This window comes from Prionailurus viverrinus, chromosome B3 (genome assembly GCF_022837055.1).
Source record: "Prionailurus viverrinus isolate Anna chromosome B3, UM_Priviv_1.0, whole genome shotgun sequence".
NCBI lineage: Eukaryota > Metazoa > Chordata > Mammalia > Carnivora > Felidae > Prionailurus > Prionailurus viverrinus.
The window spans coordinates 59,864,277-59,884,466 of NC_062566.1; the positions used below are offsets into that span (position 1 = coordinate 59,864,277).

General features: G+C 45.3%; 1 protein-coding gene across 1 annotated transcript in view; it reads left to right on the plus strand.

The window, feature by feature from the left end:
* RASGRP1 (RAS guanyl releasing protein 1) overlaps positions 1-20,190 on the plus strand; it is an 80,149-nt gene that overhangs the window by 44,898 nt on the left and 15,061 nt on the right. Inside the window, exons 4-12 of the mRNA XM_047862147.1 lie at positions 4,881-4,943; positions 5,917-6,048; positions 8,148-8,301; positions 12,156-12,329; positions 13,298-13,414; positions 15,583-15,858; positions 17,189-17,269; positions 18,530-18,634; positions 19,349-19,458. Of these exons, the coding sequence (XP_047718103.1) occupies positions 4,881-4,943; positions 5,917-6,048; positions 8,148-8,301; positions 12,156-12,329; positions 13,298-13,414; positions 15,583-15,858; positions 17,189-17,269; positions 18,530-18,634; positions 19,349-19,458 (1,212 nt within the window). The remainder of the gene's footprint in view (positions 1-4,880; positions 4,944-5,916; positions 6,049-8,147; positions 8,302-12,155; positions 12,330-13,297; positions 13,415-15,582; positions 15,859-17,188; positions 17,270-18,529; positions 18,635-19,348; positions 19,459-20,190) is intronic.

The window sequence follows — 20,190 nt, forward strand, 5'->3', positions numbered from 1 at the left end:
ATCTTTACGTTTCAGATCAAAGGAGATGTTTCCAGCAGCATTCCAAGGGAAGAGCATTGGGAGGGGTCTCTGTAATAAGAGGTGCAGGTCGTAAGTGGGTGTCTGGTCTGCAGAGAATTTTTAAACCGTCATAAAGCTGACTCACAGTCTTCCGACTTTTTGTTAACTCCACGTACCAACAGTTCTAAACAGTATCAGTGATTAAAAACTCCTCAGTGAAACACTTGTTGGTCTAGGGACTCAATTGTGCCCCTGGCTGTCCCCATGGTGGGCAGACCCTCTCCCCTCCCCCTGCTCTCTCCCACCCCCCCAGAGGTTTGACCCCTCACCCCTGTCCCTTTCCTCCACCTTCACCTCTGCCTCCTCAATGGCACCTGCCCCTCAGCCTAAAACGCATTCAAGTCTCCCCAACCTAAAAATAAACTTCTCAGCCCTGCCTTCCCTCTGTTCCATTGTTAGGGTTAGAAAATTGATGCACAAATGTCTTAAAATAGTCTGCACTCACTATCTCCAATCTCTCAACTCCCACTCACTTCTTAACTGAGCCTGGGCCCCCACCCGTGCTCAGACTTTCCTCTGATGTCACCAGTGGCCTCCTGGTGGCACCAGTGGCCTCCTGGTGGCTAAGGCCAGGGGCTCTTTTATGTCCTTGCTTACTCTGGGCTTTGTGGACAATCCCCTGCTTCTCCAAACCCTCTCCTGCAGGGCTCCCAGGCGGTGCCCCCTGGCTCTCCTCCTTCCTGAGCCACCCCTCCTCTGACTTCCCATCTGGCGCCTTCTCTGAGCACATCTTAAATAAGGGGACAGTGTCCTGGTTTACTTCTCACTCTACCTCCTTCCTGGGTGATTCCCCACCAGGCTCTCCACCTCCATCCTTTGGTGCCATGGACTTTCAAATCTATATTTCTTTAACCCAAGCCATTTTGTAAAAAATATCTGGACTAATTTGTCCTGCCAACACTTGGATCTTAATATGCTCAAGCCTTAATTCGTTTTCTCACCAGCTTCATTTCCAACTACTGCCCATTAATTCTGCTCTGACACCTGCATTTTCAGTTTCAGTTTCAGTGCATGGTGTCATCGCCCATCCGATCGCCCTAACCAGAAACCTCAGAAGCACACTGGACTCCTCCCTGCCTTTCACCTCCTACAGAGTCCACTACTCAGTCCCAGGGCTTCTCCTTCAGAAATGACTCTTAGCTGTTTTCTTCTCTCCCCCTGCCCCCCCGCCCCCCGCCACTCCGGGCTTCATGTGGGCCTCCATCTTCTCTCCTAGGCCCCTCTCTGGGACTGCTGTTCTCCCCCACGTGCCAGTTCACAAGCCACCTTGGACGTTACTTTCTGCACAAGCACGTCACATAAGCCCGTTGCTCCAGAGCCCCTGTAGGCCGCACGGGTAACGCCCCACTCCTCAGCTGCCAGGACAAGGCCTCCACAGTCTGAGTCGGGGTGTCCGTTCAGCTCCACCCTGCAGCTCTCCCAGAAGCCCTTTCTTCCCGACCTGGAACTGCTCAGTACACCTGTGCCTGGCATGCCTTTGCCTCCCTCATTGCCTAGCAGGCAGACTCTTTCAGGATCCTTCTGTGAAGTCTTTCCTGACCTTTTCAGGCCTCCACACACCCCTCCCTTTTAAAGATACATCTAGTATTTTTAAATAATGCTTTGAAAATCTAATTCCTGTCACTTTAGTTTTGTATTGCTAAAGTCAATGTGTCTCCCCTCTCTGGTCCGGATGTAACCTGCCTTGAAAAGCTTTCCATCCGTGACTGCAGAAAGTGTGAGGTATTTCTATTCTGTTAGCTAAATAAATTGACCTACCAAGACTTCTGTCTGAGTTTTGCCAGTGTGATACATATGTGCTCTGATCTTTATAGATGACTGTTTCAAGTCGATTGCCGAAACTTTGCGTCTAGCTGCTGTTTGATTTGTGTTAGTAATATAGGAAGTTGCAAAGGTACTAAAAATTAATTTGATTACAAGTCAACTTAAGAAAAATATATAAATTTTTAACATATATTAAAAATATATACGCTGTAACTTATCCACTTACAGGTCTCCTCTACTAATCCGTGTGTCCATCGACATCAGGAACCAAAGCTTATTTATCTTTGTTTCTCTAGAACTTAGCTCAGGGACCATCTCATGATTGGACACAACAAATGTTGCCTTACCATTCATGAAAAACATTGGATACTCTTTCTATATTGGGACTTTTAGGTGAAAAACTCAAGCTTTGCTCAGGTCTGGGGTGGTAGAAGAGATTCTAAGAAGGGAATATGAAATAAGACTGCCTACCATTGAAACCCAGGTTAAACACTGGAGGCAGAATGATTTTCTCTTCATGTGTCTGTCTCTGTTTTCTGACCTGGGAGTAATAGAATTATTAGTTAAATAAGCTAAGGGTTTCCTGTTGTTTCCTGATTTTTCACTGGTAAAAAAAAAAAAAAAAAAAAAGACTGGGATTTTGAAACATGCTTTGAATGGCTCAAATGCCTGAAAAGTAGTCAGAACTGTACTGTACTTCATAGTCCTGGTACCAGATGTGAAGAGAAGGAAAATGCGTGGAGCCTGAAGCTTCCAGCAAACAATGGCCTTAAGCCTTGCAAGGCAGACAGACCCCTGAGCCTCTTTTACTGGCCTGCATATACTGGGTGTTCCCCTTCTCTCCCAAAGGGAGAAAGCGGGTGCTCTGCCTTACTTCAGGGCTGCCTTCGCTATGGTTTAGGGGCTCTGATGAGCGGGGAGGTTCTGCCCTTAGGATGGGTGCCCTGCCTGCCTGCCCCCTGCATGCAGAGCACCCGCATGCACACTGACTGGTTCACACAGGTTCTGCCCCGCCCTCGGCCCTCGGCCCACAGGGATGGATGGTCAAAGGGAGGGAAGGACAGGGAGTGACTGGGAGGAAGAAAAGTCCATAGTAAAGGGCACCATGTTGATTTATAGATCTACTTGGTTGTTTTAAAGGAGAAGTATGTTTTCTCTGCCTTCCCCATTAGAAAGGAAGACAAAAATTTCGAGAAGTCCATCAAGTAATAGAAGTATAGAAGCTGAGACCTATTGATCTGGAATGTGCCTTGTGCTTGAATCTCTTGGCACTGAAGGCAGACATTTCCTCAGCAGTGCAGCATAAGAAATGTAAAGTCATTCTGGTTCACTCTTAACTTCTATGCCCAAAGAAAGGCAGTCATCAAAGCCTTTTATTGCATGCAGTTTGCTGGTTTCCTGGGGTTTTTATTTTTATTGTCCATGTTGTTATGCATGTGGGTTTTTGTGTTTTGTTTTTGTTTTGGTGCTTCTGAAGACAGATTTTATAGGCAGTGAATCTATTAAAATTTAGTTTTTAAATTCAAGTCATTTTATTAAAAGTACAAATTATACAACCATAGCTCTTCTTTAGGGATTCAGGTTTAGCTTGCAAATATTATTCTTTCTATAAGCCTAACATGTTTCACCAAGCATTTTTAAGGGACCCTGAAAAATGTTTGGTTAATTTGAATAATGGTAATTAAGTACTTCCAATGGTTTTAAACTACAATTATGAATTTTAAATTTTGGATTATTTTTAAATACTTAAGATGCCTTCCTGAATTCTAAATGGTTTTTATAATAGTACATTGAAGTTATAAACAGTTACCATTATTTTAGAAGTTCCAAAACTATGATTAAACTTAGTAAGATTTCAGTTTAAAAGCACAAGTCTGAAGCACTTAATTATATATTCCAAATCAAAGTTTCAAGACTATCGTTCTAATATGCTCTAAAATATTACAGGGAGACAAAATCCCCAAATGCTCAGATTCCTTCCTAATCAGAAAACACTAATCCTAAGATGTGGACTTTCCCTTTTCTGTATTTACCTGTGAATTTTTCAGAGGTTTAGGATACACATTCCCACTGAAGGAAGACCACTCCGTCCCGTTGAGATCTTTGCCATCTTACTCACTGGCCTCCTCACTGGACTACTCCTACTGAATTCCCAGTAGGGCCTGGGAATCACTGAACCCTGTATTGCAGTTATGATGGCGCAGTTTTTAAAAGGGAAAGAAGGCATCGCCTTGCGGGGGCACACAGTGCACATACCAGCCTGATTCCTCAGTGTGTCGATCAAAAGTGGTAGATCCACCTAGGTTCACCATTGGATTGGATTTTGCATTTCTTTGGCTCATAAAAGAAATATTCTTCCCATGTATTTCTAAAGATCTGCAAACTTAATGGGATCTTACTATTCTTTGATATTCTTAGGATGGCACCCTTCTCATGGAATATTCCGAATGCCATGGATCCTTAAACGTGATCAATGATTGTATTTTGGATTGTTCACATGGCTTTGTCTGACTTGCCATCACAACTTACAAGGTCCATCTACTGAGCCCCTTAGGCGCATGTTACCATTTTTCACATTACTGCTTTTAATTTTCATGACAATACATCTGAATATTCATTCCCCTTCTAACTTACAGCACAAATTGTTTATCCATTACTGGAATCACTTTAAAAGAGAGGGGCTCCTCTTTTTAAGTTGTTTCAGTGGGAGTCCTCATCTCTTGGGCATGGGCAGGAGGCCTTTTGCCCCTTCACTTCATAGAGGCCACCTGTGCTGGGACCTTTCCACGCTGTTGGCTTCCCACTTCTCCTCCTGCAAAGGACTTCTCCTTCTTTCCACAAGCCATTTCAGTGTGGGCTACATGGAAGGTCATCACTGTCACCCTTCCAAGGTGATAATATGCAGACAGCTGCACACATCAAGTTGGTTTTTATCCTATGGCCAGAAAGAGAAGAAAACATCTGGGAGGGGGGTAGTTTTAGCAAATACTTCCACAGATAAGAAGTTGTTTGGTTTCTGTAACAGAGGCTTTTATTTCCCTTAACCACAGCCCTACCTATAAGGATGCCTTGGCAAAGAATTCGCCAGGGCTTTGCCTGAAGATCTGCTATTTTGTAAGGTAATGTTTGTGGGTGCAGTTGGGACTTGTGGAGCGGGCGGAAATGAAAGACTGAAGCAAGGGGTGTTCGTTTTTTCCTCGTGCTCCCCACCTATCCTGTCCTGTCCATACATCACCTCTGGGAGACTGGAAAGGGCAGTGCTGCGTGCTAGAGATCCCTTATTGGAGCAGTGTTTTTCTAGCATGGCTGAGCTTTACTATTTCATACCAGCCTTTTCTTCAGTCTGATAGCATTTTGATATCAAATGGCAGTAGGGAGAGATACAGAGATAAGGAAGGATCTCTTCTCTTTTTCATTTTTATTCCTAATTATAAAAGTAAAACAGGTCATATTAGAGCATTTTGAAAATACAGAACAGAGGGTAACTTTAGTAATAGTTATTCATATCCCACCCCACATTTTGGGATATTTCCTCTGTCCTTTTTCTAAGCAGATTTTTTTTTTAACATAGCTGAGATCAAAATACATACAGAATTTTGTGTCCTATATTTTTCATTTCATATCATAGGAATCTTCTTCGTCATTAAAAACTTTGTAGACAGTATTTTTAATGGCCATATAATATTCTGAGATCTGATACGGTGTAACTTACATGTGCACTACCCTGTCTTTGGACATTTGGTCTGTCTGTAGCTGTGCCCCTTCTAATTATCTGTGACACACATGCTGGTGCCTAAATCTTTGTCATGGCTTTTTCTGTTATGATTCGCCCCTCCTATCACAGCATGCCGGTGTGCAGGGGCAGAGGACTGCCGGCAGGTGGTTTTCTTCCCATCCCCCACCCCCTCATATTCTGTATATAGAATATGTATTCTGTGTTCCCAGGCATGTAGAAGGACAGGCCAGCCTCTGTGTCTTCCTCATTCCTCTTCATGGGGAAGAACCCACCAAAGCACGAGTCCTCGGCTGCAGTTTTGGATTGTTTGTTTTTTTTTTGTTTTTTTTTTGTTTTTTTTAACTCCCACCTTTTAGGTACTGGATAACAGAATTCTGGATCATGTTTAAAATGGATGCCAGCTTAACACACACCATGGAGGAGTTCCAGGAACTGGTGAAGGCCAACGGGGAGGAGCTACACCGCCGTCTGATTGACACGACCCAGATGTGAGTTTCCGGGTTCGGGCTCGCCTTTCCAAACCACCCCCCCTTCTGTGCCACCTCTGACAGCAGCTCTTGGCCCACTCGGAGAAGCCCCTCACACAGGCTCAGATTGCATCTGATCGGCTGAAAAGTGAAGAGACTGACATTTAATAGGAAAGCAGATAAAGCTATAAGTGACTAATATCCAAGAGCAGAAGAAAAAAAAAGTCCCAGTGGAAAAGAAATCAGGTAGCAAGGTACTGACTAAAATGCACCCAGGTCGTGAGAAACTGAAAGCACCTGCCTAAGCTTCCTCAGCAGCACGTGCCTCAGGTGTGGGCCCTTGTCAGTGAGGAAGGGGCGGTGCAAAAATGCATTGAGGGTTTCTAACCTGTATGGGTGTCCACGACAGATGCTTAGAGTTGCAGAGATGGGAAGGCTCACAGGAACATTTCAGATCATACCTTGGATTTCTTATCTATGAGATTGGCCCACTCTGGAAGCAGGAGAGCCTTTCCTAAGTCAGGGAGAGGACCGTGCACACACACTGCGTGCTAAGGTTTTCTCAGTGTGGCCACTTTGTTTTGGAATAATACACATCCCTGGAATATAGACTTCTAGGATTGAAGCATATTCTGGAGATCATTTCATCCAACACCCCAGGAAATGGAGGCTTGGCAAGGTCATTTGGGGTCACACAGTGGCAGAGCCGAAGCAGGACTGTGACAGCCCTGGCAATGTGCTGTCCCATAGCCACACAGAAATGACTTCAGAATCACATTTCACGGCCCCAAATATTTTTCTGTATGACAGTTTGGATTCACTGTACTTCTCTGCTTAGAATTTACAAATTGAAAGATAAAATTTCAAAGAGTGGTGCCTTGGTGGCTCAGTCGGTTAAGTGTCAGACTTCAGCTCAGGTCATGATCTCACAGTTCCTGGGTTCGAGCCCCACATCGGGCTCTGTGCTGTCAGTGCAGAGACTGCTTCAGACCCTCTGTCTCCCTCTCTGCCCCTGCCCCACTCACACACTCACTCTCTCAAAAATAAATAAATTTTTTAAAAACTTAAAAACAAATTTTTTTAATATAAAATTTCAAAGTAACAATGCTCTCTTTTTAAAGTTATAGAACCTGGGGCATAGGGCAGTTCTCACACCCCAGTGTCTTTGTCCCAGTATGTACCTAGCTGGCTTTTTTCTACCAGGATTTCCCACAGTAAGTTCTTTGGGAAGTAGTCAGTAGGATAGTGCCTGACCAGATCTGCTTGAGAGGTAGTGAGTGAAGCTTCCCTTTGCAGCACATCTCACCCTGTAACGTGTTCATTAACCAACGGGGCTACAGAATCTGTAGCATTTCCCAGACTCATTTGAGCACAGAACCCTTTGTCAAGAGACAAGGTGCTCCTGAATACCAGTTTGGGAAACACAGATCTTTACCCTGCTGCCTCTCAAAATATGGCTGCTTCCTTCTGCTAACTTAGTGAGGGAAATTGAAACACACCGATGGATTATAAGAAATTATAAGAATTATAAGAAAATGTGGGGATTGGGGGGGGCACTCTAGGGTTAGCTAGGTTTCCTTGGTCATTTCAGTGGCTGGGAATATCTGAGGGAAATGCCACAAGTCTGCTCAGAGTGACCACACATTCGTGCACGATTCCCTGAAGCACAGCTTCTCATCTCTGTGGTTCTCTGTGCTCTCCTGGCACCAAAGCTGAGATCTCGAACCCAAAGAGAGAGTCCCCATCACCCTCAGGAGAACGAAGGGACACACGGAGGGCATGGAGACAGCAGACATGCCAGGGGACAAAGGAAAGCAAGGATGAAAGGCCAGGAAACTGTGACCAATGCCCGAGACTGTCTTTCCCACGGCCTTAACATAGACACATTCTACCCAGTTCCCCTTGACATGCTCAGAAGGTTTGTTGAAAACAAGCAAGGCTTTCCTTGTTGGTGCCCTAGAAAAAAAAGTTGATTTGAGGAAAGTGTTAATGCTTTGTTTTGGTCGAAGACAGTTAGCTAATGGTGCTTTGTATATTCTTGTAGATTTACTCGAATTAAAAAATAATTCTGACCTATTCCTTTTTCCCCATCTTCTCCCTTTCATGTTTGCCCACAAAAGCAATGCCCGTGACTGGTCCAGGAAACTGACTCAAAGGATAAAATCAAACACCAGCAAGAAGCGTAAAGTCTCCCTGCTCTTTGACCACCTGGAACCAGAAGAGTTATCTGAGCACCTCACGTACCTTGAGTTCAAGTCCTTCCGGAGGATATCTGTATGTACCCAAGGGGCGGGAGGAAAACTTCCCTGTGCTATTTCAGAAAATAAGCAGAGCAATTCAACAGCTCATCTGCCATCTAACCCTGGAGTCCCTCCACCCCTCCAAAGCTCAGGCTTTCCCATCAGACTTTGTAGAGTCTGGAAAACGAGTACACTAGAAATTTCTTTGTTTCTCCGCTGTGTTCCTCACCTCCTGTCCTCCATGCCATCCCACCACTCACTCAGGTGACAGTTCTGTGGGCACAGGTGACACCCTGCACGCATACATAGACAAGTATACACACGCACGCGCGCGCATGCACACACACCTTACCCTTGATAACCATTAGGCTTCCAGATTTTTATTTTTAAATTTTCCTTCAAAAAAAAAAATGAGGATATGTCCTTACAGAGTTTGATTCTAGGATAGTCTTTGAATAGCTCTGGGAAATCCTGAAATAAAGTATATACTAATTTTCTAGCCCAGAATACAGCCGAGTTCTTGACAGAGTGCTGACAGGGCCCAGCAGTCACCCATGATTCTAGAGATAAACCATGCTGACCCAAACCTTGCTCCTTAAAACTCCCTATGTGATACCAAAGAATGCTGGTTCTGTACAAGAGAACTTGTCGGCATGTCAGATGCCAACAGACCCTCGCTGGCCAATATGCTTTCCTGAGAAATGACACCTGTCGTCCACTCTGTGTCCACCCCTGCCAAAAGACAGTCTTCAACTTTGCTCTAAAAATACAGACTACCTAGTTGCCGGATGCGTTTCTTAGAATGACCTGTGTTCCCCAGATGAGGGGACGGGCTGCTCAGAAAGTGGCCTAAACAAGGTCACTCGGCCTGTTAGACCAGGGCTGGGGCCACATGACTCTTTGTCACTCAGCGCCAACTTATTGAGCCTGCTTGTGTCTGGAAGGAGAACTACAAACCAGGTTACAGAGTTACTTCATCTTTTCTCCCATGCTGCTGACATCGTCCCGTTTACACACAGCCGAGCGGCCATTCAGCCAGCCCCCCAACTCCCATGTGGAGACAAGCCTCCAAGCACTGATTCACTGGCAAACCAACCCCCGCCCCCAACCCTGACAGAACCACAGGCCCTGACTGGGAAGCTCCTCCCGGGGAGTTTCCATTTGGCAGTGCCTCCCGTGTCACAGGGAGGGACACTGAAAAGAGCCATTTATCACACGGGGAATCTGAGCTGTGCCAGGCCCCAGCTGGCGAGGTGGCTCCAGCAGGCCTCCGGGATGTCTGCACGACGCCAGTGCTCAGACCGGCAGAGGCGGAAGAAACTGCTGTTGAACTAGGACTCTGAGCTAGTGCTCTGCCCGAGTTGAGACCACGTTCTGTTTGCAAATGAAAACATCAGTTTAAATTTTTATTTCTTCGGGGTGGCATGATGCCTTCACAGAAGAGGACTTGGGGGATTTTGTTTCACCTACACAGTTCTAAGCAGTTTTCCCAAACAGTAGTGTCCCTCTCATTTGCTATTTCCCGCTTATTATAGTACTTATGACAGTACTAATTATATTAAAAAACAAGTGGATTCAGTGTTATAGAGAGAAGGGTATATGAATGTATTCACTGGAATGAGTCATGGGAACTTTCTCTCAGAACCAGTAAGATTGCTTATGTGTCCCTCTTTTTTTTTTTCATGATTGACTGATTGATTTACAAAGGGGGAGGGGGAGCCCATAGGGGGAAGGGCAGAGAGACAGAGAGAATCCTACACAGGCCCCACAGCTCTCAGCGCAGAGCACTGCGTGGGACTCAAACTCACAAACCCTGATATCATGACCTGAGCCAAAACCAAGAGTCAGACGCTTAACTGACTGAGCCACCTGGGTGCCCCAACTTATGTGTCCATCTTGAGTACTTTTGGTCTGCTCTTATTTTTCCACCCATCAGCAATCACAGCACAGCAAAATGGGGCTCAGCTAATTTGCATGTATTTGGTTTAGGTTATGAGTTTTTCTCATCAGTGTATTGCTTACAAGTCAGGCAGGACTACGGTTCGTCTACTGAAGTAACAACCCCCCACCCCCACCCCACCCAATCTCAGTGGTCTAACAAGGCAAGTTTATTTTTTTACTGACAGTAGAAGGCTAACGTGGGTCAGCAGGGCCTCTGCGGATCCCAGTCACTCAGGGACCCAGAAGTAGGAGGGTTCATCTTGACACGAACTTCTGCCATCTCTGTGCCATTGGAAAGGCAATGCAGCACATCATTCACTGGCTCTTATATCTTTCCCTCAAAAGCCCCATCACTTGCACCCAATGTTCTGGCTAAACTGTGTCACATCTGATTTCAAAGGGGAGTTCAGAAGCAGAGAGCTCAACATCCCTGGGAAACCGCACCAAAAGCTTCCACAGGCCTGCTAGAGCAGAGCAGACGACTTGTCCCTCGTGGTCATACTGTCTGAACAGAGGATGGTTTGTAATAGGGACAAGATAGCTGCAATCATTGGTTAGACAGCGATCTCCTGACACATTTCCAGTTTCACATAAGCTGTTCACCGTCAGCCATAGTCAGTACCTTTGTCCACTTGGAAAACTGTGGTCACTATGTTGTAATAGCTAAGCAGGTTTCATGTACCCCACTCACGTGGCCTCTGCCCGAGCTGGTGAGTTGAAGGAATTCCAAACAGGTTTGTTTCAGCATGAGGTTAATAATTACCCTGTCAGTAGCACCTCACGTGTGCAGCGCTCTGAAAAGGTAAAGTGCTTTCACACATTGTTGTGTTACATTAACAATTCCTGTCCTGGATAGGCCAGATTTTATTCTCCCATCTTTTTAAGACGGTTGTTTATTTTTTGAGAGGGAATGAGAGCGTGAGCAGGGGAGGGGCAGAGAGAGAGGGAGAGGATCCGAAGCAGGCTCTGTGCTGACAGCAGAGAGCGTAATGCAGGGCTCAAACTCACAAACTGTGAGATCATGACCTGAGCCAAAGTCAGACGCCCAACCGAGCCACCAGGCACCCCTGTTACCCCATTTTTAAGTTAAGAAACAGTTGGGGGTGCAGGGGAGAGAGAGAGAAAAAGATTTTTGTGAGAGGATTATCTGCTCGTCCCCTTAATTTCAGCAACAGAGCTGGAACTAGTACAGATCTTACTCAAGTTGAAAATATCGTTACCTCGAAATGCACGTAATACATCTAAGCTGTCAGCATCATAGCTCGGCCTAGCCTACCTTAAATGTACTTGGAGCACCTTACATTAGCCTACACTTGGGCAAAATCTGATGCAAAGCCTATTTGTAATAAAATGTTGGATATCTGCTATAGTTTATTGAATACTGAAAGTAGAAAACACTGGTTATGAGTACAGATGGTTGTAAGCAGATCAGTTGTTTACCCTCCTGATCACACGGCTGCCTGGGAGCTGCAGCTCGCTGCCCAGCATCACAAGTTTTGTACTGCATATGGCTAGTCTGGGAAAAGGTCCAGATTCAAAATTCAAAGTATGGTTTCTTGCGAATCCATATGGCTTTTGCAACATTGTACAATAAAAAAAAAAAAATCCTAAATCAAACCATTCTAGGCAGGGACTGTCTATACTGAGATTTCTGTTCTATATTCTTTAGAATTTAGAAGGGACACAATCAGTAGCTACTCAAATACAGTATTTGGGTTAACTAGTGTGTGTACACATCCACTTATGCCTGATGACTTTTGATGGAGAGAGGCCATGCTGTGGGTAGAGTAAGAAAGATTTCCTTCCCACCATTCTCATCAGCCAAGTGGAAGACATGCGAGAAGACGAGAGTTCCCCTGTCCCGTAGAATCAACTGAGCAGAGGTGATGTGCCCCTCGGATCTCCCAGAATACCAGAGGCAGTCCTGATGGATTTCTTTTTCCCCAGTTCTCCGATTATCAGAATTACCTTGTGAACAGCTGCGTGAAGGAGAACCCCACCATGGAGCGGTCCATTGCCCTGTGTAACGGCATCTCCCAGTGGGTACAGCTGATGGTTCTCAGCCGCCCCACCCCGCAGCTCCGGGCAGAAGTCTTCATCAAGTTCATCCAGGTGGCTCAGGTGAGTGACTAGAGTTAAGAATTTTGGCCTGGGCAATGAGCTAAAGTATCCCCTCTCCTCCAACCTAGTCTATCAATTAGGGCTGCTTTCCTCTCCTAAAGCATGGTGGAGTTTATGTGCCTTGAACTGTTCCCAGATTTAGATATGATGATTTGTCTCTTTCCCATATAAGGGCAGTATGGTGAGGACCATACATACTATCTCAGGGGTCAGGATACAGTTTTAGATCTGTTTAGATCTTTTAACATTTTCAGAAGATGCTTACCAGCCTACATCGTTGCCCCCAGTCTGGCCCACACAGCAAAGGGAAATTTTCCAGGATTTCCTGGAGCTGGACCACCTCAGTTCTTAGGTCTTTGAGCCCATATCGTGTCGAATGGCTGCATTTAATGTCTGAGGGCAGAGTTTAAGCACTTGATAAGTGGAAAACAAGGTAGTACGAACACATAATTGAAATTCCCGAGATTCTACCTCCTTTCCCAGTTACTGTCTTGCATAGACACTGACATTGCACAGAAAAGACAGTCCTTGTCCTTAAAAATACAAGTCTGGTTATTTAGGATCAAGGATATAAAATATTAGCTCTAGGTGGTCAAGACCAGTGCTTCTCAAAGTCAGTACATGGCCCACCTACTCTGGTATTACCTAAATGTTTATCCCTAAGGTCAGCCGTAGATCCCAGGAATCCAAATAGCCGTGCTTGGATCCAGAAATCTTTGGGTTAAACAAGTACTTTGGGCGGTTCTTAGAAACCACTGATGTAGAGGATGGTCCGCAGATCCAGTGCAACAAAGGAGGATGTGACACCGTGCTAAATTTGGGACCTTTGGTCTGAAATTAAGCCTAAGGGGGAAAGTGGTCAAACAACTGCAACACCTCATTGCTAGGCTTTGGTATTAGGAAGACTCAAATTGAGAGGCGTGTAACTGACATGTATATTGACTACTCTCATCTCTTTTGTGTCACAGAAGCTCCACCAGCTACAGAACTTCAATACATTGATGGCTGTGATAGGTGGGCTGTGTCACAGCTCAATCTCCAGGCTCAAGGAGACAAGTTCGCACGTCCCACATGAAATCAATAAGGTCAGTGCTACTGGCTTCTCCGGGGCCACTTAGTACCATTCCCAGGACGAGCATCAACATTTCCCCCTTAAGAGGCAACCCAGAGAGCCTTTCCGGGGCACATCACCCTTTGTCAATTAGGCAAACTGCCAAGGAGGCAAACCCCAAGAAAACCCATAGGATGGGAACGACCCAGGTCTGAGAGTCACTGTGATTCAGTCTGGGCTCAGCGTTACTACACGTTCCAACTGATCAGTTGAAAGAATGTGTCTCTCTCTCCTGCACTCCTATGAATATTCGGAGTCACCGTCTTTAATACTGACTCTCTTCCTCCAGCAACTTGTTCCAAAATGTTTTCCTAAATAGTGCTTCAGTTGACTGTAGTTCAGTTTGCATGTGAGACATGTACAGCAAGCAACACATTAGAAACCTACCTATTCAAATCCTATGGAGAATGACATTCTGGATAGTTGAAAATGACCTTTTCAGGTGCCACTTTGTAATAGTGTTTTGTTGAGTATTTTTCTTAAATGTCCTATGCACTTTTCTACATTCTTTAGCTGTTACAGAATAGACTTTAGCTCTTTATAGCATAGGGCTGTTGTGATGAATATAAACCACGAAGACGCACTGGAGATAAGAATGCAGCTCTGGTGTGGACCAGATTAACTGCTCTTTTGAGCATTTCCATCTTGTGGGAGAGGACCCCCTTACTAACCTCAACCCCAGGCCTCCCAAACTGCATGGACAGACTCTTCTTAGGGAGACATGCCTGTGTCTCATTGCCCCGTTTTTCCCGGGTGTTCAGCCTCCTTCTGGGGAGTCTCAGATTCATCATTCCTGCTCTCACCCCACCCCCACCTCCCAATTCCCTACTAGTTCTGCCAGAACTCGGTGGAACCACTGAAAAGGTTCTTCATGTCTCAGAAGTCACAGAGGGAGACAGTCATGGAGATTAATATACTCTTGTGCTGTTTCACTTACAAGATACACCTTGCTCCTCTTGGCCTTGGGTCCCTCCACAGCAGTGCTTTCTTGTCTGTAGCTGCTTGACCCTCAGGGTGGTCTGCAGCCAGACTTAAATCAAGTATCCCCTCATCCCCTAGTAGTTTATTTCACCTTCTAAGGAGAATAAAACTATCTCATTTTTGCTGCTAGTCTCTCATCATGTGAGCACTGTTGGCTCAGAGGTGAGGAAGAGGCTGTCTTGCCAGCTCATTGTGAATGGGGGAGGCTAACTTCAAACCTCAAATTCTTCACTGAGGAGAAATGGTACTTCTTAGGCCACAATTTTATTAAAGGAATTTCCAGCAGTGTTTAAAATATTTTGTGCTGTAACATAATTAGTGGTCTTTACTTCCCATCTTTGCCTGTGAGGAAGCCGGCCATCATGCATGGGGATTGGGGTTCTGCAGACTGCCACCTTGAACCAGGCATATTTGACAAGAATACCAGAGGTGGCTGCTCCCTTTTTATGCTGTACAGACCTGCCCTTTCCTGGGCCGGAAGCCCTAATGAAGAGCTCCCCGGGGCCTCGGCCTCACCTTGTCACATGCCTTCTGCTGGAAATTGGCCTATTGGTTCAGTCTCTGGTTCAGGATTTCAGTCTGTGAGTGGAACATCACCTGCTTCCTTGACGTAGGCCTGTTCTGAGAACCGCTGAGAGAAGGCCCACAGAGGGCAGCGTAAGTCAGACAAATGCTCAATAGACCACTGAAGCTCCCAGCTGTTCCCCATGCCTGCGACGGTCAGCACTTCCGACATCACATTCCACACGCGTCTCTGGAAGCATTCAGAGGATACTAGGGAGGGGAACTGCATGGCATGGGGACAGAGGTCAGGGGGACGCTTACTCTCTGCTGTATATTCTTGGACCGTTTTCATTTTTATCTCAGGCTTTTATGTTTAAATTTCAGTATAAAAATAAGACCTCACTTAAAATTTCCCAGTAGATAGTACAATCAAGTAAAGCATACTTTGTGTGTGTAAATACACTCTGACATTTGAAATCAGCTAGACTTTTTTAAATCTGGGAGTCACAGTCTGTAGCTTTTAGCGCATCACCTCCCGCCTGACAAATTAGGGATGGGGTGAAATAGTGGGACAGGCTGAGAGGAAACAAGGTGGCCTCTGCGGACAGTACACCCTGCCTGGTGGGCACCTGTGAATGGGTCTCTTCTGTTTTGTAGGTTCTGGGGGAGATGACCGAGCTCCTGTCCTCCTGTAGAAACTATGACAACTACCGGCGAGCCTATGGGGAGTGCACCCAATTCAAGATTCCCATCCTGGGGGTGCACCTCAAGGACCTCATCTCCCTGTACGAGGCTATGCCCGATTACCTGGAGGATGGGAAGGTGAACGTCCACAAGCTGCTGGCTCTTTATAATCATATCAACGAACTGGTCCAGCTGCAAGAGGTGGCCCCACCCCTGGAAGCCAACAAGGACTTGGTGCACCTGCTGACGGTGAGGCTCACACGGGAGGCAATTACTGAGGGCTGTCCGTATGCCACACACCACTCTCTGCGCCTTACCAAGTATTAGCTCAGTTCATTTTCATGAAACACAATGGAGTAGGTACTACCATCATCTCCATTGTTTGGACATGGATACTGAGGCATAAGGATATGATGTGTCAGAGGACCACACGTGAGTAAGCAGCAGAACCTGGGTTCACACCCAGGTGGTAGGGACTCCAGAGGTTATGCTCCTGAGCAGTATGCCCTCCAGAATCCTAGAATTGTTTCTTGCCCCCAGCTACAAAAGCAATCCTCAACTTTCTGGGAGGAAGGAAGCTGATAACAAATTAGGATACAAAACTTCGTAAGAGTTAGGGATAGTGTATTCTCAGTTACAAAAGGGTAAGGCAGTGAGTAAAAAAAGCAAACAAAATGGAGGCATTCGAGTCAAGAATAGGTGAACACATGTGGTGGTGCAGGAGCCTACCTGCATGGTCAGATAAACTCCCTTCCAGAAGCATGATTCTGTAGCTCACCACTGTGTGACTGTGGGCATGTAACTCTAAATCTGTTTCCTCCTCTGTAAATCAGAGATTACTCTCTGGGATAACTTATAACTTCTCAGTTCTAAAATTATACAACTTTTATCTGTATTTTTGTAGAATGGAGTAACTGTTACAGCCTCTTCCTCCCTCACATCATGATTCTGATAGAGCCGCAGGATTCACAGCCAGCTGGGGTCTAATGTTAGCCCTTTTGCTAACTGGCCAGATGACTGTGGCAGGCCTTGGCCTTAGACATTGTCTGTTAAAAAGATGTACCAAATCTTAACTTTCTTGGATCACAGATCATGTGGTGAAAACCATGAACCTCCCAGAAAAATAGACACGAGTTCTGGACCTCTTGAAGCCATCCGTAGACTCTAGGTTACAAACAAGATTAGTTATATGAAATTGATTAACTCTTAGTATCATTTTATAATACCTGTTGTCATTTAAACTGGGTTGTTGTAGGGAACAAGTGAGGTGTGGACCATCTGACCACATAGGGCCTTCTGCCTAAGCTCCAGATACAGGCTTAGATATTAAATCAGATCTTAAAAGAGGACATCTTGAAACTTCTCCAAAATTTAAAACATTTTAATAAGAAGGAGCTAATGTTTGCCTTATTGCAGTACCAAGTGTTACACCCTATAAGCTCTGTGAATCTTAAAAACAAAGAGCCTAGAAGAGTAAATAAACAACAGGAGAGGAGGAGGTACCAAGAAAGAAACCCATCAACCCTGGGAAAGGCAAACAACATCCTAGCAGTTAACCCTGTTCTGTTTTGATCTGCAGTTGTCCTTAGATCTCTACTACACTGAAGATGAAATCTATGAGCTGTCCTATGCCCGGGAACCAAGGAACCACAAAGCCCCAGTGAGTTGTTCATATTTTTATGCTAAGATTGCTGCATGTAACAGGTGCTCTACAAGTTGCTCATCGAGCTCATCATCTTAAGGAACAAATCTTTATGTGATAAGTACTGTGTTTCCACTCTGCCCAACCTTGTGCTAGGCAGAGAAAACTTCACCATATGTACAAGTAATTCTTGGCCAGAAAGAGCCTGCAGTCTACTTGAAGGGATGAGACTAATACAGGAACTGTAAATATATGCCCTAAGCACATCCAAATGACAGGTGCAGTCAGTCAGTGGTTTACTGAGGAGGGAGATGGTGTCGCGGGCCATAGTGACATCTCCTTCCTATTATAAAGTATCCTCACATCATTCATTTCTCTTCTCTGATTTTTTTGATGATAAGTGTATACTACTTAGTAAAGCCATAGAGATCACCCTGTATTCATCTGGGTCAGAAAGGACAGTCTCCTGGGTCTTTTGACCTCTTGTGCTGACAAGTCCTCACAACAGTGCAGTCCTGGTGCTGCAAGGAAGGATCTACACAGGTTGTCTCGCCCCACCTCCCATACAGGCAGGTGAAAATTTCAGTTTTCCTTGTGAAGGACCAGAATTCCCCTGCAGTCTCCAGGGAAGCTGCCCAGTCCCCAGATAGTACTCAGGGGAGAGAGTTATCCACACATAAGAAATTCAATTTGTTCAGGTGGCTACATGATACTGTCTCTACAACCGAAAGATCAAGTTCTAGCTCCTACTCTAATGAAAGCTGTTCACTGAAAATACTTAGCAGGTTCCACTTTCAGGGTGTTAGAGGCATTTCCATGGAAAGGGTACCTTCCTCCATTTGGGTCAAGTCTCAAATATTTAGGAATGGATTCCATCTCCCCTTGTGCAGGCCTCAGGCTTTCTTCCTTGTGTTATCCTGCCTTTTAGCTGTTTTTCTCCTCATCCACATCTTTATTAACCAGTAAGTAGAGACAGAGAGGAAATTTAAATGATCCAGTCTTTTGCTGACAGTTTGACAGAAAGTCTAATGGGTAAGTTTAAATTATCTGTAGATGGAGATAATATACGTGAGAAGCATTTTGTCAGCTATGAAGCACAACAGTTGTTATTAGCCAGGATTAGAGCTCAAGATTTCAGTTCCACCGGCTCTCAGTTCCTGGCCCTGGCACATAGTTGAGGGCTGTCCATAGATGCAGCCATCAGGTAGCGGGAAAGGAAGTTGCTGCTGGTTGTAGTGCTTTATAGTCACAGGGATTTCTCTGAATATTTCATTTCAGCCACTAACACCTTCAAAGCCCCCAGTAGTAGTGGACTGGGCTTCTGGAGTATCTCCCAAACCTGACCCAAAGACCATAAGCAAACACGTCCAGAGGATGGTGGATGTAAGTACAGCTGTGCTCCGGCAGACGAAGCAAGGCACATACAAACTGGCATAGTTCTGTATGCGGCCTGGGGGACACGGTGGCAGACGCGCAAAGGTGGGAAACCTGACACTTGTTCCTAGCGCACACCTCATATTGTGCCTGCAGGACAGTTGATAGGTTACATTTTGCCAACACGCTTTGACCTCCTTTTGCCGGGGGGTGTGTCTCCTCTTAGAGACCAAGCAGGAGAGCAAAGCCGTGGATTTGGGGGCAGAGAGGTGGTAGAAGGGTTTTAGTAGAAATAAGGATAATAAGGAGAATCTAATACTGCAAATTTGGCCCTCCTGATTCTCTTCATGGTTAACTGCTGAGGAGAGTGTGTGTCTATATTCATCCTTATGGACCAATCCAGCATAACAGAAAAGTGAGAGCCAGTACGTGTCAGAATAATTAGTAGAGGACTACAGGGCAGGGAGCGCTTGCAGCTGGGCTGTTCACAGAAGCAGTGGAAGGGGGGCAGAGCAGAGGGGACACCCCTGTGCAGTGAGCTAGGAGCATGCAGGCACCGGGCAGACGGCACGATTGGTACACTAAGGGACCTGAGGGAACCGTGTCCTCTCATTCAGGCTGAGGAGAGGCTTTTATCAGATGCTCAACCCTTTGTCATTTGGCTAAAGGGAGAAACGATCGGTTTCGCTTTGGTAATCACCAGAGAAACTCCTTTTTTCACAGTCGGTCTTCAAGAACTATGATCATGACCAGGATGGATACATTTCTCAGGAAGAGTTTGAGAAGATTGCTGCCAGTTTCCCCTTTTCTTTCTGTGTGATGGACAAAGACAGGTGAGGATCTGTGTATGGAATATGAGGCTCTTGGTGCTAAGGGAGCAATCATCACATGAATGCCTGTCTGGTTTTGGTTCAGATCACAACAGACAATAAAAAACACATCTGTGTTAAATGTCTCAGAACTGAAAATTTCATAAACCTGCCAGTTTAGTCAACAAGAAATAAGAAAAACTTTAGTCTTCCTTCTGGCTACAGATTATGAGAAACAACTATTTATTAATACCTTGCCTATTTTTCTGAAGTTGATAGAAGCTCTCTTGGTTTTCTGTGTGAAATCAAAGGTATGGCACGTGGGTTCCAGTTATATGTCATGTACTGTCTAAAGGCAAACCGCAGCATAAGGTATTTCTCTCCCTATACGCAGTTTCCATTTCTTTTTTCAAGTCTTAAAATTTGCTAGGAAAACCTGCTTTGGCCAGATAACACCTCTGTAGAAGTGGATACTACCACGTCACCTCTTTATCACATGCTGTCCATGTATCGCTATTTAAGAGGGCTCATGGAAGTAATCCTCAGTCCTATGTGCTGTACTGCCACGCAAGGATAGAAACAAAAGTGAGGGGTGCCTGGCTGGCTCAGTCGGTGGAGCATGTGCAGCTCCTGACCTTGAGGTAGTGAGTTCGCGCTCCACGTGTGGTATAGAGATTGTTCAAATAAATCAACTTAAAAAAAAAATTAAAAACAAAAAGCAAAACAAAAAAGGTGAGTTTCTAAGGCTAGAAGCCA